At 39.0% G+C, this 19,968-nt stretch overlaps 2 protein-coding genes and 1 gene segment (V, D, J or C); 2 read left to right on the top strand and 1 right to left on the bottom strand.

The window, feature by feature from the left end:
- The first annotated feature begins 232 nt into the window (after positions 1 to 232).
- Positions 233 to 1,911, top strand: LOC115367011 (Ig kappa chain V region K29-213-like). The segment is given in 4 exon segments: positions 233 to 278; positions 602 to 961; positions 1,405 to 1,515; positions 1,907 to 1,911. Coding segments are annotated over 4 exon segments (522 nt in total).
- A 6,377-nt stretch (positions 1,912 to 8,288) lies between these two features.
- LOC115367010 (uncharacterized) lies at positions 8,289 to 16,642 on the bottom strand. The gene is made up of 7 exons (XM_030062701.1): positions 16,637 to 16,642; positions 16,394 to 16,562; positions 11,753 to 11,863; positions 9,154 to 9,516; positions 8,833 to 8,979; positions 8,602 to 8,660; positions 8,289 to 8,522 (listed from the first exon to the last, which is right to left on the bottom strand). The coding sequence occupies exons 1-7, from the start codon at positions 16,640 to 16,642 to the stop codon at positions 8,388 to 8,390; spliced, it is 990 nt and encodes a 329-aa protein (XP_029918561.1). The 3' UTR covers positions 8,289 to 8,387.
- Positions 16,643 to 17,754: 1,112 nt separating this feature from the next.
- On the top strand, positions 17,755 to 19,968 carry LOC115367009 (uncharacterized). The gene is made up of 3 exons (XM_030062700.1): positions 17,755 to 18,046; positions 18,168 to 18,527; positions 19,847 to 19,968. Exons 1-3 carry the CDS (start codon positions 17,815 to 17,817, stop codon positions 19,966 to 19,968), a joined length of 714 nt encoding a protein of 237 aa, XP_029918560.1. The 5' UTR covers positions 17,755 to 17,814.

Below are 19,968 nucleotides of genomic sequence, written 5' to 3'. Positions count from 1 at the left end.
GAATATAGAATATGGAGAAAAACATCATGGAAGTTACAGAAATTGTTTACAATGGCAATGCTGTAACCTCTCTGGTAGCAGAAACATTTTCATTGTTCTTTTCCTGATATCTGTGTAGTAACTTATTGTTGGTCTCTCTTCTCCAGCCCTCATTGAATCCATAGATCCCCACCTGATCTCAGTGACTGTGGCTCAACCTGGTGATACTGTTACTTTCCAGTGTCCATTCTTAATGGAAAAATTTGACTTCATTTGCTGGCATAAGCAGTCTGTTGGACGTATGGTACAAACCGTCGCTTCGAAACCTTCGAACACACTGACATTTCATGAAGAGTTTAATAACCCACGTTTCTCCATTGGAAAACGTGATTCTGAGTTTAATCTGATCATCAGAAATGTAAGCAGAGAAGATGAAGCAACATACTTCTGTCAAGGAGGAACAGCATATAAAATACTCAACCTTAATGGAACATATTTGCGTGTGAATGGTACAGTATGATGCTCTAAATGTTTATGTCAGTTATGCCACAGTTAATCATCCCTTTTTCAAAAGCTGCACTAAAACTGATTGTGTGATGATTTTTTAAATGGAATTACACAGATTACAACCAGCAGAAGTCTGTCCTCCTGACACAGTGGCCAGAGACTGAGTCCGTCCAGCTGGGAGAAGCAGTGACTCTCCAGTGTTCGGTTCTCTTCGAGAACAAAGACAGCAGCAGCCGGTGTTCAGGTGAACACAGTGTGTACTGGTTCAGAGCCGGATCAGGAGAATCCCATCCAGGCGTCATTCACAGTCGTGGGAACAGAAGTCATGAATGTCAGGAGAGTCCTTCTCGTCAACGGAGCTGTGTTTACACACTCTCCAAAAGTGTAACCAACTCCTCTGATGCTGGGACTTACTACTGTGCTGTGGCCACATGTGGGGAGATCCTGTTTGGAAGTGGAACGAAAGTGGACACAAGTATGCATTTCTGTTTGTGTTTTATTCATTCATGCATTTGTTGTTTTCTGGGTGAAATTTGGCTGTCAGATTTTAATTACTGCTAATTAAAAACATGCAGTAAATAGCCAAATTTCATTTTGTAGTCATTCCACTACTTGTCATGTCCCCTGATCTTTCACACATTTATTACAGAATTACAGAGCAATATATGAATTTTATTCATACATGTTTACTTCTCTATCATACTGGAATCCTTCTAGAGATTCCACTTTGCATGTTTGTGAATTTCAAATATCATTCCTTTTGGGTATCTGCAGTATCATTACATTACACACATTACACACACACACACACACACACACACACACACACACACATATATCAATGGAATGAAAACAATTAAGTAATTTACTGACTCATTGTTTTTTTTGTTTTTTCTTTTATCTTTTTTTAAATCCCAGATGCTGAATTGCCTCCAGTTGTCATTATGCTCGGGGTCATTTTTGCTTGCTGTGTGATTGTGATCACCGTAATTATGTTCTCCACAAGTCAAGTTTGTGATCAGCCCAAAGGTATGGTAAAATAATTAACATTTTTTTACATTACAGCCAGGATCCATCCTTTAATACACTATGGTTTTGCTTTCCATTTCAATATATATATATATATATATATATATTTTGAGATCCTGTCATAGAGGTCTGAAGTCCAGTTTGAGTCTGTTATCAGCCCATTATGTAGATTCCCAGTAACAATGAAAGCGTCACCATTTGCTGAATAAATCTCATTTTGACTCAGAGAAATGTGTCAAGGTTAGAAAATGAGAGATTAAGACTAGACAGTTGGCAGTTTGAGTCCCTGATCTGCTGGATAAAGTGTGAGTGTGTGTAACTTTGACTACTGCTGACAACGAGTGTGTGATCATCCTCGTTTTGTTCATCCAGATGTGTTAATATGTGCCAGAATGAAAGAATGAAAAAAAAAAAAAACATCACACAGAAATGACAAGAGCAACTATATTCCTAGAATTATGTGCTTTTATTGCTGTGGATGTTCTTTAAAAGTGTTTGAAAATGTCTGTCAAGTTATTTGACCCCATAAATTGCTGTTTGTGTCATGGTTATGTTCTCTCCTGGCTGTATAAACCAGCCATCCATTTCAGCCGTTGTCTAAAGAGCTCAATCTATATTTTTCTCTTCCAAGTGATTCATGATGAAACTGTCTTTTTTCTCTCCAAAATTCCTTAGAAAGCTGTATACAACATCATCATATATAATATAAAATAAGTGAATGCTGTAATGAGCGAGAATGGGCTGTTCTAGAGATCTTTTAAAGCCTTCCTTTCTTTTAATTTAATCACTGATTGTTTTATTTGATGTTTAAATCTTTCATTGTAAATTGATTGTTTTGTTTTTAATCTTGTCTTCCCTTTGTTGCTGTTAAACAATTTGCAACATTAAGAAAATGTTCCTCTTCTTATTATTTACAGAAACAGTGAGTGCTTCCAGTCATCTTGGACATATCAGTTCTACTATGCAAGCTGTATGGTAAATATATTTTAAACAACATTACTTAATGTAGTGACATTTAATGAGACACTGATTGTGACACTGAGCAGCACATTCAGAGGCAGTAAACAAAGAAATGCTATGAGATGAAATCTTCTATTTGTAACTGAGAAATCCTACTTGACAGTTAAATTTAATGATTATTTCCTTGTTACTAACTCCTCGAGGCTTGTCTCTCGCAGGACTGAATCTAGGCTTCTACACTTTCAAGCCCTTTGACTCGGTTGTGTCTCAATTTCAGCCACTTTTGGATGTTTGGTGTTTTTATTTTATACAAAGTTGACAGATTTTTTTTTTTTTTTTTAAACTAGAGGAGCGGACTGTGTGCTGAGCAAAACTTGGGATAGACTCAGGTGCCATTTGTATTGCCAAACTCTTTTCAATTAAATTAAATTACTGTAAGAAATTACTGTATGATTCAGAACAGTATATATAATACAATATAATACAAACAGTATAAAAAATATACTATAAAACCACCAAAACCACCATGTTCCTTGTTCTCTCTGTATGTCTTTTACTTTATTACACACATTATACCAGTTGGGGTTAGAGTTAGGGTTAGGAACCTATGGCTCACCAGCCATTTCTGGCTCTTTGCCAGAAGTCATGTGACTTTCAACAGAAACAAAAAGAACAGGAATTAAAATAGCAAAATTAAAAATTATGACAAAAGGTCTCTCTCTCTCTCTCTCTCTCTCTCTCTCTCTCTCTCTCCCTCTCTCTCTCTCACACACACACACACAGACAGACAGCAGCAGTGGTCGAGCAAGCTAGACAGTTAATGAACAGAGAGAGCGGAAGTCCTCAAAATAAATGTTTTGCAAAGGTTTACTTACCACAACCACAAGAGATTTTTCATCATGCCGTTGTAACTGTGCACAAAAAAATGTGGTGGTGGTTTGCAAGATTAGCCACGGACCGATACACACACACACACACACACACACACACACACACACACACACACACACACACACACACACACACACACACATGATCTCGTTCATGTGTCCAAATTACTCCACTGCATGTGTAAAATGCAAACATGCCTATCCTACTGACAACCTTTCCATAATCTTGAAAAAAAGACTTGACTGGTCCTGTCTTGGGCTCAAATAGTAGAGGTAACCCATCATCTGCCATAGAAAGCAAAGTGTGTGTGTGCTGGATGGTACAAGTGGGATTGATGTTGCCACCCAATTCTCAAATATCTTTTTCATTAATAATACACAATTTTGATTTACAGGATGGTGAGGAGGAGGTGCTGAACTATGCTTCGCTGGATTTCTCCAGAGGGAAGAAAGACAGAAAGTTGCCAGAGTGTTTATTCCACTGTTTGAAGAGACTGACAGTGAAATGCTTTCACTATGTGCAGACAGTCTAACCTTATCTGAAAACCAACCATTTGATATGTTGATTGTCACATAGCTTCAGGCAGCTTTGATTTTTGCTTGGGTAAATGCAAATGTTATGTAATGGTGAAAATAGCAAGCTCAGCTCAGCTCTAGATGTAAGCATGTAATCTTTCCTTACAATGACAAACTGTCATGATGCTGTCATTAACTGTAATGGATTAGTGGACTTGGATTAGTTTATGGCTCTGTAATCAAACTGGGTTGAACAGTATTACCTTACTTTTATGTTGCGTATTTGGTCGATTGTATCTTGATTGTATCTTGAAAATGCATAGTTGCTCAAAATTATATTCATATGATATGATATTGTGCTGTTTAAAAAATATTTGAATTTAAGTGACCTGATGTGTTTTTCCTCATATGCACAACAAATGCCGGTATAGTGTTTAGATATAGTTTTAATTTTCCCATGATTTAAATTACTTTCTAGCATTAATTTGAACTTCATCAGCAGAGTTGTGGTCCAAGGTCAAGAATGGAAGTGACCACTTTGTGTCAGCAGCATTTTGATGTCACCAGGCTGACAGCAGCTCCCACAACACCAAAGAAACAAGTCCGGGTTTGTCCATTTAGACTAGAAACCACCACAAATAGCAGAATGAAGGAATTTCAGATGACTCACCATGTCAACAGAAAGGTGATAGTTTGTACACAGTAGGGATATATCACATTTCATCACCGTTGCCCCCGGTATGCACATCATCACGTTGAAATACACAGGCATGGCCCGAATCAACTTGTAATATACCCACAAATCACATCTAAAATCAAATCAATGTCTCACAAGTCTTTTCCCAACATACATTTCACCTGTGAACTGAGGTAGCTGATGACTAGAATATTCAAAGCCGTGGGCTTGCTGTAATTCAGATTTGCTGTGCAGCATTTGTCTTAAGTTAACTAAATTGCAAATTGCAGCTCACTGAAGTCACTGGCACAACACAATAATTGAGATATGAATGATGATCAATAATGTATGATAATCAGTCTGGCCCTCCATTGGATTATGTTGGGTGGTATTGTGCTTAAACTGCATTAACCCCCAGATTTTCAAAGACAGGTGCAAACAGAGGCCTGCCCACAGAAATGGCTGGGCCCCTGAAAAGGTACGGCTAGAGGCTGGAGGGTGGGTGGCTGGCTGGCTGGTGGTCAACGGGGGGGTTGGGTTCGGGGTTAGGGCTGGGTCTCTGGCCTGCAAGTCAAAGAGGGCTGGGGGTGGAAAGCTGGCTGAAAGGCAGGTGGTCAGTGGGGGCTAGGGTGTCTGTCCTGGAGGTCATGGAGAACTAGTACTATGGTCTTGGGTGTACCAGGGGCACGACACCCAGCTGAAGTACCAGTGGACCATGTTTTTTCAAGTGATTTTTAGCCAGTGCTTTTAGTGTCAAAGTGGAGAAATTCAGTGAAGCGTGGGTAAATGGTAGAAGTAACTATGATTCTCTCATGGTTTTCACCTAAGGCTGAACACTGGAGAAGGGGAGATATGCAGGCAGTGCCTCCGTATTTTCCCTTGTCCTGGTAGGTGGAAAGGGGGGCCCCCTGTGTGTACAGATGTGTGCAGTGCTTGGCCAGGTTAGGTCACTGAATGAATCATGACAAAGGCATCACAAGGAGTGCCAGTATAATGCCATCATGATGAACGAGAGTGGCACCTCAGTGGCAGGCAGGGCCCTAAAATATGACAACCATCACACAGTGGCACATTTCTGACTCAGAAGCAGATTGCAAACTGCAAGACTGCAAACTCAAGTGAGAACAGCAGACACTTTGCTTAACTTCTGTAGTCTGAGAACCACAAACACCAGCCATCTGCCTGTTAACTTGACTATTGTTGAGTTCTGTTTTGTCACCAGGTATAATGTATTAATACTACTATTGCAAATGATACAAATACTAATATATCAAAGTACATATTGTGATGTTTAATGATGCTATTTGTTCCTGTAAAATATTTGTAAATCAAAGCTATCAACTACTCAAAAATATATGATATGTGTGTGTATCCCATACTGAGCTATGCAGCTGGTGTATGAGGATTTGTAGAAACCTCGAAGGCTGAGAATATTCAGAATGATGCTTTTTAGGAGTACATAAACTTGCCCCAAAGCCGGCTATCCTGGGGGACATAGGCTGGGACCCTGTAGGTGTTGGGTTTAAAGGCAAAACGATAAACACGTCAGGTGATAGAACGGCTGAGAGAGTTTTCTGCTGGGCCAGAGTGCAAAACTACCCTCAGAGTAAAACTAGTTTTTCAGTCTTAATCAATTTCAAAAATCAATGGCTGTCTGAGAAAAGCTCTGAACGTAAATGTAGATAAAGACAGACTTTGGTTTATAAGACCCTTACGTCACATCCTTTCCAGGCAAGTGAACACTAAAGAGTCTGCCCGATCTGCGATGTCAGCGATATTGAAAATGAGTTGCATTTTGTGTTTTTCTGTCCCTCATATTGATGACCTGAGAGCCGTACTGTATGATGCAAAACAAACAGAGGTGAAGATGGAATTGTTATTCAAAAATGAAGTATTTAAACCTGCACATTTTGTAAAGTTAAAAAAAGAAGACAAGATAGACTTTTTGTTTAACTGTCATTGTGTTGTGTTGCAAATGTGAAAATGTTTAGTGTGGCACTCCAGTGATTACTGTATATTATGATACTGGCTGAATAATATTGTTTTTATACAGCATTGATATGCTCTTGCTTATGTAGTTTGATGTACTTTATTATTTAATCTGGATACTGACATATATGATGTGGTGTAACAGTCGCATTTGCTTTAGTTTGTTAGATTCTTGCAAGCCCTTGTGGGTAGAAGCCTAGATTCAGCCTTCAGATTAGACAGTTCTGCGAGAGACAAGCCTCGAGGAGTTAAATGTCAAGTAGGATTTCTCAGTTACAAATAGAAGATTTCATCTCATAGCATTTCTTTGTTTCCTGACATGCATGTTGATTATTTGGCCATTTAGACAAAAGCCATTATTTCCATCAAGTATTCCATCAAGAATTACTATTATTAATTTTAAAAACAACCAAATTTTATATTTGTTTCACACAAGCTGACAAGACACTGCATCACCATAATCAATGAGGCACAAGAAAATGAGCAAGTCTGTTTTACTTACTGATTGCTTGGCATAATTTCAGAAAACATACCAGTACATTATGAATACAGCTAAGAGGTTTCGAAGAACTGAAGGATGATTGAGTAAAGGTTAAATGCTAAAGACAATAGGCAGGCAAAACTTTTGATAAAAAGGAAAACAGACTATTTCAAGAACAAAGCTGACAAAAAATACTCAATTACAAGATCCAAAATATTTCATACTTTTCTATCTGATTAACCATCAGATTTAGGTGGTGACAACAGAAACTGACTGAGGCCTCATAAAGTCTGGATAGAAGTAATGTAAAATAAAGATTTTGATTAGAGCACAGGCAGAAGCGTCACTGGAAAAAACTGGATGCATGCATAAAGGTTATGTTACAAGTTATATTTGCTTCATGAATGGATGAATGTGTCGCCTTGCATTAAGTAACATTGCTGTGAAAGTTTCTCTTTTTGTACTCAAAACCCCACAACCCACCATATATATCTATATCTATAACTACATATATATTATTATTTAGCTGCTGTTCAACTCTGATTAACTTCAACTTACTGAGCAGGTCGGTGTTCAGGTTCTTGCAGAAGTTGTGTGGATTTAACTATAAAATGCTAAAACATTTATCTAAACATTAGATAACCTGCATCTACCTGGCACCCATCTCATTTTTATTTTAGCTCAAGTCAAATCTGTGATGGCATTCAAACTTTGTGTTAGTCAACATGTGTAATTTTTAGTCATACTGTATAACAACCACGCAATGGTTTGCCAAGTTAACAAAATAAGACAAGATGAGTTTGTGTTCCCCACAAACTCCTTATAACTTCAGATGAATGGTGCAAAATCAATTTCAAAAGTTCACTCATAAATTAAATTCTCTCATAAATATCTTTTTTTTTTTTTTAAATATCCTTTTATAAACATATTAAAGCAATGAAACCACAAATTTATGATGATAATGATGATTATTATTATTATTGTTACTATCATTTTTTTTTTTTTTATTATTACATGAAGGAAGATTTATTTAGCAGTTTTATTCACATTTTTATGAAGTGCTGTAACTGCAGGATCCTGCTGGTTTTCTGGAGCTGTCGTGACGGTTTAACAATTTCAAGGCTGTTGAATTTAAAATAAACTGGGTGCAAAATAATGTACAGTAATGTAATCACAGAAAATGTAAATGCATTAAAAATAAAAACATAAAGCATACAAATATGTGTTCACGTAACACAAAATGAAAAGGCTATGGGGAAACTTTTTGTGTCACCTCAAGGAAAATATGAGAGCACTGAAACACAGGTGCAAGTTACAGTGCATCATAGAAACAATGAATCAGTCCAGAGCATTTGGGCTGCTAATCCCATCCAAAAGCCCTGACATCGGCGTAGATGGTCTCCCCCTCTGCTGTTTTTGCATCCCTTGTTTGACTATTTCCAGCTTCTCTCTTGGTAAACGTTACTGAAGAATAAACCAATGTGTCCTCATCTCTCTGAGGAGGTAAATGGCAAAAGTTAGGAAGTGGCACATATTTGTTTTTATGAAGTGCATCTTATCTTTAATTCTCCTACCTGCTGGCTTTGCTGATCACTGCTGGTTGTTGCGGAAATTGTTTGCAGGGGAATGGAGCCTGGTTTATTACATGAAATCGCAGCAGGCAAGAAGTAAGTACATTTCTTTTCATAGTTCTAGTAACTGGTATGTTGACTGAAGAAATGCACAACACTTCTGAATATGAAAATGAGTTATTGTCTACAAAATAATCTTTTATACAGTAAGGTATGAGAAAGTTGTGTAAATACCGTTACACCAATTGTGTGTTTGTCTCTTGATGGTGTAGATGAGGAAGGTGATAACAATCAGACATATGACCAATGCAGCAGACAGCAGTGACAGAAGTATATGCCGAGTCTTTTCTTCATCCTCAAATGACATAGGCCTACTGGTGGCTGATATATCATGAAAAGGAACAGGTTAAAAAAAGCTAATAACAAGATAAAGATAATAAGATAACGAAACATTACAGACATAAGGTTGCTTATGGTTAATTGATTTTATTTGACTCCTAGAAGAATGATTAAAAAATGCTGATTTCCATGTTAATATAAAAATGGTTTGGTTACCTTCGATGTCCAGTTTAGTTGCATTTCCAAACAGGATCTCCCCACATGTGGCCACAGCACAGTAGTAAGTCCCAGCATCAGAGGAGCAGATGCTGTTCTTGGAGAAGTTGTAGACACAGCTCTGTGGAGGAGAGCCAGCCTCAGGACTCTTCTCACATCCATAGCTCCTGTTTCCATGAGTGTAAATGATCCTGGGATGAGACTCATCTGATCCGGCTCTGAACCAGAACACATTGTGTTCTGCTGGACAGGCTTTGTTCTCCGAGTCAGAGAGGAGTGAACACTGGAGAGCCACAGAGTCTCCTGGATAGACTGGCTCAGATGGAAAGATTTGAGTGACAACAGTGATGGCTGGTTCTGGGTCTGAGAAATATAAGAAGAAAAAATATGCATTTTTCTATAAGAAACATAGCTCTGTATTCATAAGCAATAGACAAACATGACATGAGAGGACATGCTTTCATTTAAACATTTGGTATTTCAAACATAAATTTTGTAACTATTTATATGAAAATATGAAAAATATGAAAAATGGGTTAGGGATAGAGGGGCTGGTTTAGGGTTTAAAACGTTATCATCACAATCGGAAAACAAAAATCTCTTTGCTTGTATCTTTTTGCTTGTATTGCTCTATTTACCTTTGATTCTCAGAAATGTTCCATTCAAAAATGTCATTCTTAATTGAACTACTTTTATACAGTAGTAAACTGCAGTGTCACTTAGTTTTGTTTTTCTAATATGAAGAACAAATTTTCCAGGCTCTTGTTTTGCAGTAATGCGAGGAGTTTCAGTAACACCTTCATAATCAACAGAAAGTGTTCCTCCTAGGACTTTTGGAAAGTTTCCAGCAGCAAGTCGGATCCAAAATAAATGTCCTAAGGGCCCAGACTTCTGTCGCATACATGTTAGAGTCACATCTTCCCCAACACCAGCAGTCACTGTCATGAAAATCTGATCATCTGTGCATCCTGTTAAAAAGCAAACAAGCAGTAATTAACAACACATGCAAATTGACATATAAGTCACATATAAGTGAAATTACAATAATTAAATGAAAACATTAAAACAAGAGTGAAGACGATTTCTCCACACAATACTTACGCACAATTGTGAGCACAGACACTAGAAAAAATACTTCCAGCATTATCAGGTTAATAAACCAGACAGAGTGATGATACACCTTGATATGCAGATACTGTATATGGGAGGGAACAAATTTCAAGCTGAATCTGATTGGCCTATCATCACGTTGGCCTTCTACTGTAATACCACAGTGGAAATAATTTCAACCAGATCTTTCCGACCTGTATACATGAAACCACACCGACAGCAAGTTTTGATATTGTGAGTTAGTGGCATGTCAATTCATGACTGATGTCTACATTTGACACTGACAGTGAACATAGCTGATCTTCTGTTCACAACATTTCTTCTGTGAGGAAAGAACAAAAATCAACAACAACAAATACATATCTTGTTGTAGGATGTAAAGGACAAAAGCAATGTTTTCATCCTGTGGGCTCAATTCCACTCAGCCTTAATAAGAATAAATTCCTGAGACTGTTCAGTATGTTTCTAAATATTACTAATATATTTGGATACCGTTTTTGCTGATTTGTCACTGCTACAGTTTTAGAGTGTATCTGAAATTACTTTTACTTTAGTTTAAGGAGAACTTGCTCCAGTGTTGTCAACTTTTTTTTCTGACAATTTACTGGTTATCTATCATTTTTCCCCAATCCCTATCATGTTGCAGTATGTTTCTGGACAGTTACAATATTTGTAATGAGCTGAAAGTCTAGTTTCCTCTGGGAAGGTATCAATTACATGACCCATTTAAGATAATAAATGGCCATTCTGCTTATTAATAAAGACTAAATGGGACAGAGTTAAGTCTTATGGTGTCTCAGTATGTAAGTACGGCACCAGCACTGCCAGGTTAAGCGTCTAAATCTCAGAGGTCCTCTCAACCAAAAACATAGGCATTCAAAATATTTCAGGCCTCTCTGGATTAAAGCATTAACCAAATGACTTATGTGGCTTATCCCTCTGTAAACATGTTAGTTTTTCTGTAGTAGCAGGTATATTACTGAATTTTTATTTATTATCTTGTATCTGCCCTCTGTTGACCACTGAAGATATTTTTTCTGGCTGTGTTAGTGTATCCTGAGTTTAACAAATGAGTAGATACCACTACAAATATTCATCTCTCTCTTTGTGCTGCTGCCATCTTTTGGCGGAAAGCAGATGAGTCAGCAAACAGGATAAAAGCACCAGGTTGATTCAAAATGAACCCTGCTCACGAGTTTAGCTTTCATTTTAGAGGAAGCCTTCCTAGCAGAGCTGGATTGTTTGGCAACTGTCAATTAATATTTGTAACAATATTTTTTTCTATCTGTCTGCCTATGTAGGTATGTATACATACGTAAACATGTACAACTATAGGTTTTTTAAATGTAAAGTGTAATTGACAGTGTTGCATGTCCACAATGTACAGTATATAACAAAAAATATGAGGGGAAAATAGTAGTTTCAGCACCAGGGACAGTTCCCCACACTAGTCGAGATTTGCTCAATTTTCCATTTTCCCATTTGCCACCTGCCAATCCTTCCACTCCAAGTTTGCGCTCGTCTTTGAGCTCCAGCTGCCCACCAATCCCACTGACCATTCCCACATAGCTTTTCCTCTCAACCTCCTCTCTGGTAAGACCTAGATGATCCCAGCGTGGGAACACAATTCTTCTATTTGTGCGTCTTATAATTCATGAACTCTGAAAGGTTTTGACCACTCTGTCCAGAATACAGAGGCGTTCTACTGGCTGCTAGTGTCTGAATGCACAACTGAGGTCCGGATGCTGTTGGTGGAAAGCTGTTTGAACTCTGCAGCGCTCCTCGGAGAACTCCAGCATGATTTGAGTGAGGCAATTGATAGTGAATTGGTGTCTCACGCTATCTCTGACCTGGACACTCTTACCTTTGTAAAATAGTCTTTACCATATTTGAGAGTGAAATATGGAAAAGTGTAATGTGCAGTCATGTCATGTCCTATGTCATTCTACCCTGGCTGTGCACTTTCACCTCTCAGTGGATTCTGCCCATTGTGCCGTCCAACCAAGTGATGCTGGAGCCAGTTGAATGTAGCCCAGGAGTGAGGTGATTGAACTGAGCTGATGCAGTTTGGGCAACTCCAGCCCCCCAATGGTCTTCATCATGTTTGACTTGTGTAATGTGTGCAAACGGGAAGAGGATGAATGGAAGACCATCTTAAACAGTGCAGTCAGTTTGAGTATCTAGTCATACCTCTCTGCTCTTACAAATGCTCCAGCAGTATAACAATATCAGGTAAACATTGTTCTCTGTGACATGCTCAACCCCTTTGCACTCATCTCGATAACATCCTAGCAGGTTCATTGTGGAGGTGAATGCTTCTGATAAGGGGATGGGAGCCATTCTCAGTCATCATCGGATGATCAAAAGTTACATCTGTGCGCCCTCTTCTGCTGTCTTCTCACTCCTGAACAAAACTACAACATCAGCAACAGAGAGCTGCTGGCTGTAAAATTGGCGCTGGTGGAGTGGAGGCAGTGGCTGGAGAGCACAAACAACCATCCGCCATCTAGACTGCTCCAACTTCCAAGCAGCCAAATGCCTGAACTCCCGACAAGCCAGATGGACCCTCTTTTTCAGCTTTTTTCATCCCACTCTGTCCCACCGACCCAATTTCATGAAAGACAAGTGTGAAATGCTTTCCTGCAATCATCTCCAGGAGATCTCCTACCCACCACTAGAGACCATCCTCCCTGACTCCTGCATGACAGACTGCATGACTCCTGCTGTCACTTGGGACTTGAAATGGTTTTATTGGACACTATCAGCCTGACCCAAGTATCGCTCCAGCTGAAACCATTTTTATTCCCAACTGCCAAATTCCAACTCCTGTAGCGGACACACTCTACTAAATTTACCTGCCACCCTGGTGTTGCTCGAACCTTGTCCTTCTGGTGGCCCCAGTTTGACCAAGGAGATGCAATTGTTTTGTCTGTTCCGGGCCCATACTGCGCCCAGAACAAGACCACTACCTGTTGCTAAGGTAGAGTGCATTTGGGGGTACCGCACACTTGTTCAGTACTAGTTTGTCTTAGCTGCTACTACCAATCACATATCCCTTGTTTAGCCAGCCACAATTTCTTCCTTGTTTGGTTACCTGTCTTGCCTTGTTGACTATTCTAGTAAACCTGCCTTCCATTGTATCTTCTCCCCCTGGTCTGCTTTGTGCATTTGGGTCACTTAACAGAGTCTTACAGGTGGAGAGCCAAGCCAGTGTTACAACTGACAATGAAATAGCCATGCATAAATGTGTTCAGGCAAAACATTTGACAATAAGAGAGAGAAAACTCAGTTTCTTAGTTTCGGTTTGAGGCTTTAAATTGTCTTCTTGAAAGTGCCAAGAAGAACTCTGATCTAATCTAATCATAAAAATACAGTTGCAGTCCATCTTATTTTTAGGTGCTCCAGGCCATAAGCCCTCAGGTGGCAGAATCAATATTCATTATTATTAATAATATTCATTATAATTCAATCCATTTGGATTCATTGGTAATTTGTGTGGGTTTTTTTTGTTCACAGCATTGTTTGTATTTGTCAGACAAACACACGCATGCACACACACACACACACACACACACACACACACACACACACACACACACACACACACACACACACACACACACACACACACACACACACACACAGACTATACAGACACAGTGACACAACTACTGACAAACAATGATACATGGAAAAAAGAGCACCATTGTGGTTAGGCTCACATTAAGGTGTGAACTCACAGGGGGGTATTCTTCCTGTCTTGTATTAGCTCAGCTTCACTTTCAGGAAATGCAAGACTTGCACTTGAACATATAAAAGTACATATAAAACACTTTTCATTAAGGCAAGTGAGATATTTACTCATTGACAGTCATGCATTTTTAGTCCCAAGGAATTTCCACTGCAGTAGTTGTATGTTTGTTAAGCCTTTCTTTGGAAAGTTTTGAGGGAGGGGAGAGTGCTAGTCATTCCCTGAGCCCCCCAGTTAAATGAGTTTGTAGCTCAGGTTTTTGTTAACAAGGCCATATATCTCACTGCTTCCACTGCTCCACTTCAGGCCTTTGACCCTTTTATCCTTTTTTTTTTTGTTTGTTTTTTGGTCTGTGAACTCTCATTCAGAAGTTATTAGCTAATTTTATGGGCTGTCCATGTAGTTTAACCTGTAGTTTACCAAATATAATGCCACTTTAATGTTAAAGTTTTTTTTGTACTTCAAAAGAGCTGAATATACTCCTTAAAAGTTAAACACATTTTTGTCAGGTTAAGCACATTTTGACATGTTACTTATATCTAAGTGCTGTTCGTTTTGACTGAGATAGAAACTGAGGGGTCTCATAATTTGTGTGAATCATCATGTCATAGAGATTTGGTCTGATCTGATCTCTCAGAACCAATACAGGCATTGTTGTTACATCATCAAAAATATAATTTTCAGATACTGATTTGTACCGATCCACATCCAGGAGAGTAAAACTAAAACTGTACAGTCTAAATTTAGCTTGTTGAGGTGTGATGTACCTTCACTCTGGCTGCACTTCCTGTTGATGCCCCTAGTCAGGTCTGTTCTGAGTAAACGGCCTTGTTGATCTGTCAGAGGCAGAGAGATGGCCAGCCACAGCCGCATCTCTGAGCTGAGCTGCTGAATGTGGCTTTGCTTGTCATTTGAAAGGCGTTGCTGTTTGAATCACACTGAACGCAGTGCTGTGAAACTAGCAAGACAGAAGACTGTGATGATTCACATAAACTATTTTGGAGCTGTTACACCAAAAATATCTATTTTATAGCTTTGCTAAAAGCCGTAAATAATAAAATATATTGACATAATTACATTAAATATATGCTACTTTGTTTTGTTAACAATAGTACATGCACATTGTAATACCACAATAAAAAGCAAAAGATCATATGTAGCCTATGTGTACTGTGAACATGATCACAGCGACAAATTTCAATTTGTGGCAACACGTTCACACGCACGCACACATACACACACACACACACACACACACACACACACACACACACGCACACACACACACACACACACACGCACACACACACAATCATCTGTAGTATTGCTATAATATTTCTATTATAACTCTGTAGCATGGCTGCTATTGAAAACATGCGTGTTGTATGTTGCTGTGAGAAAAAGTTTCTGGGGTATACATCAAAGGAACTAAAGTTAGGCATGATCAAGTCTAAGTTGTTTAATAATTTAATTTTTTACACTTCCACAAAAAATGACAGTATAAGTTATAATTTAATAAGACATAAATTGCCACAGAAATTATGAATAAAATAATAACAATAATATCAATAATAATAAAACGAGGAGTGGTCACATCTCTGCACTGAACCGTCAGCTCTGATTCAACTGAGGAACTTTTGTGTCGGGTGCAGCCCTAGAAAAATCTTTCCCTTTGTGACCAGAGAGAGTTGGGAAGGATAACTGGCATAGGTCAGAGGGCCCAAGAGCCTCTGACCGCTAGGGGCCACTGACCAATAGGGGGCTATTTTCATTTATTTATTTACTATACTTTTTAACACCTCTGGGTTAGTCTGAATACAGGTACTATAAAGGTGATGCAACATGATGCAACATCTCAGGCAATCTCTCTGCTCTCTGTTAAGTCTTGACATCAAATCGTTGTGAGTTTTCATAATGAGAGCACACACTGACTGCCTGTCATGCTTTCAGGCAAGAGAAAGTATTAATACTATGGCCCTATCTTCATGTGGTAATAAGTCGATCTAATATTTTACTGTCGAAGATCTCATATGCAGTCTGACTGAGAAACTGACTGAGTGGAATTAGGAGTGGAAATTACAAAGCATCAAAGCACACAGACATTACAGCAACATACAGTAAGCATTAAACTTATATGGTCAGAATAACAACAGTGCATTCACAAAGCTACTTAGTCTTAACTTAAAATCAATATTTAACAATGCATCTTATATTCAGTTAATATGAAAAATGGGTTTGCTTAATTTAACAGGATGTTACATGTTCTGCTGTCTCCCCTGACACCTCCTCCACATTTTGTCTTAATTGCTGCCACTCCCCGCCGTGGCTCTCTCCCTCTCTCTCCCCTGTGTGTTTGTCTGTCTGCTCATTGGCTGTTACCGCTAGTCTGAACCTGTTTTCCTCTTCTCTGCAGTAACGTCCTCTCTGCACTCTGGCCCCTGACTCTCCTCTCTGTCTTGTCTTGTCTTCCCTGGACCATAGCACTGACTTCACTCAGCTCTTCATCTGACGTGATGTCCTCTGCAAAAGGATGTTTACTGATGCTCAGCTGAGGAGATGAGAGAATGAGCGCTACAAGTGTGAAGACTGTGTAGCACCACACCCATTCTGAGGTTTGCTCACCGGCATGCCTTATTAAGGAGATATCTTACCTGAGTATGTTAGAGGTCAACAGGTCTGTGTTCATGAACGGCACAAATCTGCTTGGCCTTGTCTCAGATGGCCACGGTGGCATTGATAAGACAGTACGTCTTATCAGTGCAGCTCAAAAGGGCCTAAATGTCACCTCCAGCTCCTGGGAAAATTCCTTGACAAAAGGAGAAGAATGTGACAGCAAAATCCAAACTGTGGCCATGACAGAATCAGCTATCCACTGCTGTGAACACATCAAATGGGCTGGTTTTCACTGGCTTTGCTGTCAGCTTTGTGGTATTATTTCATTAAAGAGCATGAAAGAAATATCTTGTGTATGTCCTTCCTATTAAGATGGGGATTTGTTCTCATATGTGGGCATATGTAAGGTTTAATGTTATATTAACTGGCAATTATGTGACAACCCATCTCAGGCAATGTTGTGGAGTAATGCATAAGTAATGTAATGAGTAGTGTAACAAATTACTTTCCACAGGGAGTAACTACGTAAAGTAATGCATTAGTTTTTAAAAAGTAATGTGTAATACATTACTTTTTGAGTAACGACCCCAACTCTGTTTTTAATAAATACCATATTCCTTCAATCCTGTCTCTGACCAGTCTCTATTTGCTCCTTGGTGCAGTTTTTAGTTGGCAACACAGGAAGTGCTTTGTCTATCTTTCAACCAATCACTGTATGTTTTCCATCTCGTAAAACTTGATCGACTTAAGAGACCCTTCATTTGAGTGGTGAAACCATCAGTCGTGCAAGACAAAGGTGATGTACCAGGATGATACAAACACTGTTTACTTTGATTCTTCTTTGTACGCTGTGTAAGTGCAATGTTTATCTATTACATGATAAGTACTAGTAGCAGAAATTTTGTGCTAAGTTGAGTTATGTCTTGAAACTAGCAAAAACTTATTGGACCTTACGGGAATTATTTACAATTGTCATGCTCTAACCTTTGTCATAGCAAAGTGTTTTGTGATAGATGGCATCTTTCATGTGGTATATGCTTAGTATATGTGTAGTAACTATTATTGTTTGAATCTCTTCTTCAGCTCTAAGTGGGACCATAGAGACTCCTAGCCTGATCTCTTTGACTGTGGCTCAACTTGGTGATAATGTTACTCTGCCATGTCTGCACTCAAAAGAGAAATTGGACATGTTTTGGTGGTTTAAGCAATCTCTCGGACGCATGGTACAACCTGTGGCTGTAATGAGTTTGGACAAAGTAACACTTCATGGAGAGTTTAACAACCCACGTTTCATGGTTGGTGCTTCTCATTATCTGAGCATCAGAAACGTAAGAAAAGAAGATGAAGCCACATACTTCTGTCAAGGAGGAACCACATATCAACTTGATGTTCTTAATGGAACATTTTTACATGTGAACGGTAGAGTATGACACATTGAATTTTTGTGGTTTATGCCATGGCCAATATGTATAATTTCTGAAGGTGTGATAAAATTATTTCACTTCAGTTATTTTGTTTGATTTTTAACGGAATTACACAGATTACAACCAGCAGAAGTCTGTCCTCCTGACACAGTGGCCAGAGACTGAGTCCGTCCAGCTGGGAGAAGCAGTGACTCTCCAGTGTTCGGTTCTCTTCGAGAACAAAGACAGCAGCAGCCGGTGTTCAGGTGAACACAGTGTGTACTGGTTCAGAGCCGGATCAGGAGAATCCCATCCAGGCGTCATTCACAGTCGAGGGAACAGAAGTCATGAATGTCAGGAGAGTCCTTCTCGTCAACGGAGCTGTGTTTACACACTCTCCAAAAGTGTAACCAGCTCCTCTGATGCTGGGACTTACTACTGTGCTGTGGCCACATGTGGGGAGATCCTGTTTGGAAGTGGAACTAAAGTGGACGCAAGTATGTTTTTCTATTTGTATTTTATTCATTCATGCATTTATAGTAATACTTAGTCATAGACAGTTGTGGTGACATTTAATGTAAAGGTGCACTTTAGCTTTGAAAAAAAAGTTAGTACGTTTAAATTTAATCCAGTAATTATTCCATTCCAAGTTTTATGTGTTATTATAGTGTTAATAAAAACATTCAAGACATTTTTACAAAATTTAAATCACATTTTGTAATTCCACTTCCCCAATCTTCCCTTGCCTTTCTACACATTTGTTCTGCTGCGATATTCTAAATATTCAAATATTCTTCAACTCATGTTTACTTCTTTGACATACACTACCGGTCAAAAGTTTTAGAACACCCCACTTTTTCCAGTTTTTTATTGAAAATTATTCAGTTTAATGTCTCATTGCACTCTGAAATGAAAGCATATTACAAATAAGCAATTGGAGTTAAAAAAGAGATCATGGAATCAATATATAGACCAAAATGTATTCTAAACTTTTGACTCATCAAAGTAACCACCTTTGGCTGATAAAACAGCTGAACACACTCATGGCATTTTTTCCACATTAGAAATCAAATATTCTTCAGAAAGTTCTTCCCAAATCTGTTGCAAAAGTTCCCATAAATATGTGGCACTTGTAGGTTGCTTTGCTTTCACTCTTCTGTCCAGTTCATCCCAAACCAGCTCGATGGTGCTGGCCACTCCATGTTTTCAAGTTTACCATCTTGTTCTTTTTTCCTGAGGTAGTTCTGGCATAGCTTGGACTGATGTTTTGGGTCATTATCTTGCTGTAGGATGAACCCCTGACCAACTAGGCACATACCAGAGGGTATTGCATGGCGCTGCAGAATTCTGTGGTAGCCGTTTTGGTTCAGGGAGCCTCTCACTCTGTACAAATCACCGACACTGGAACCAGCAAAACAGCCCCAGACCATCACACTTCCTCCTCCATGTTTGACAGTTGATGTCACACACTGTGGAACCATTCTTTCGCCTACTTGATGGCATACAAAGATCCTGCGTGATGAACCCAAGATTTCAAATTTTGATTCATCAGTCCATAATACCTTCCTCCAGTCTTCAGTAGTCCAGTGGCAGTGTTTCATGCCCCAGGCAGGCCTCTTTGTCTTATTCTGACATCTTAGCAGTGGCTTTCTTGCTACAACTCGTCCTGTCAAACCTGCAGCTCAAAGTCTTCTCTTCACAGTTGAAACTGAGACTTGCTTACTACGACCACTATTAAGCTGTGCTTGAAGTTGTTGTCCCGTTAGCTGCCTATCATGCAAGCTGTTAACTCTCAGAAACTTGTCCTCTGATTCAGTTGTGGCTTTGGGTCTGCCAGACCTCTTCCTGTCAGAGTTTCCCCCAGTTTCTGAGTGGCTTTTGATGGTGAAGGAAACTATACTCACTAACACCTTGACTTTATTTGCAATTTCTCTGTAG

This window comes from Myripristis murdjan, chromosome 10 (assembly GCF_902150065.1).
Source record: "Myripristis murdjan chromosome 10, fMyrMur1.1, whole genome shotgun sequence".
NCBI lineage: Eukaryota > Metazoa > Chordata > Actinopteri > Holocentriformes > Holocentridae > Myripristis > Myripristis murdjan.
This window is presented reverse-complemented; position numbering and strand designations above follow the sequence as displayed.

What these genes read in the sequence shown, in the direction of transcription:
- LOC115367009 (XM_030062700.1), top strand. Translation starts at nt 17,815, where the DNA reads ATGTTTTGGTGGTTTAAGCAATCTCTCGGACGCATGGTACAACCTGTG. An exon ending in AACATTTTTACATGTGAACG is followed by an intron (nt 18,047 to 18,167) that starts GTAGAGTATGAC and finishes GGAATTACACAG; the next exon opens with ATTACAACCAGCAGAAGTCT. An exon ending in TGGAACTAAAGTGGACGCAA is followed by an intron (nt 18,528 to 19,846) that starts GTATGTTTTTCT and finishes CCTCTGATTCAG; the next exon opens with TTGTGGCTTTGGGTCTGCCA.
- LOC115367010 (XM_030062701.1), bottom strand. An exon ending in AACTAAACTGGACATCGAAG is followed by an intron (nt 8,980 to 9,153) that starts GTAACCAAACCA and finishes ATGATATATCAG; the next exon opens with CCACCAGTAGGCCTATGTCA. An exon ending in GTGATCAGCAAAGCCAGCAG is followed by an intron (nt 8,523 to 8,601) that starts GTAGGAGAATTA and finishes TTACCTCCTCAG; the next exon opens with AGAGATGAGGACACATTGGT.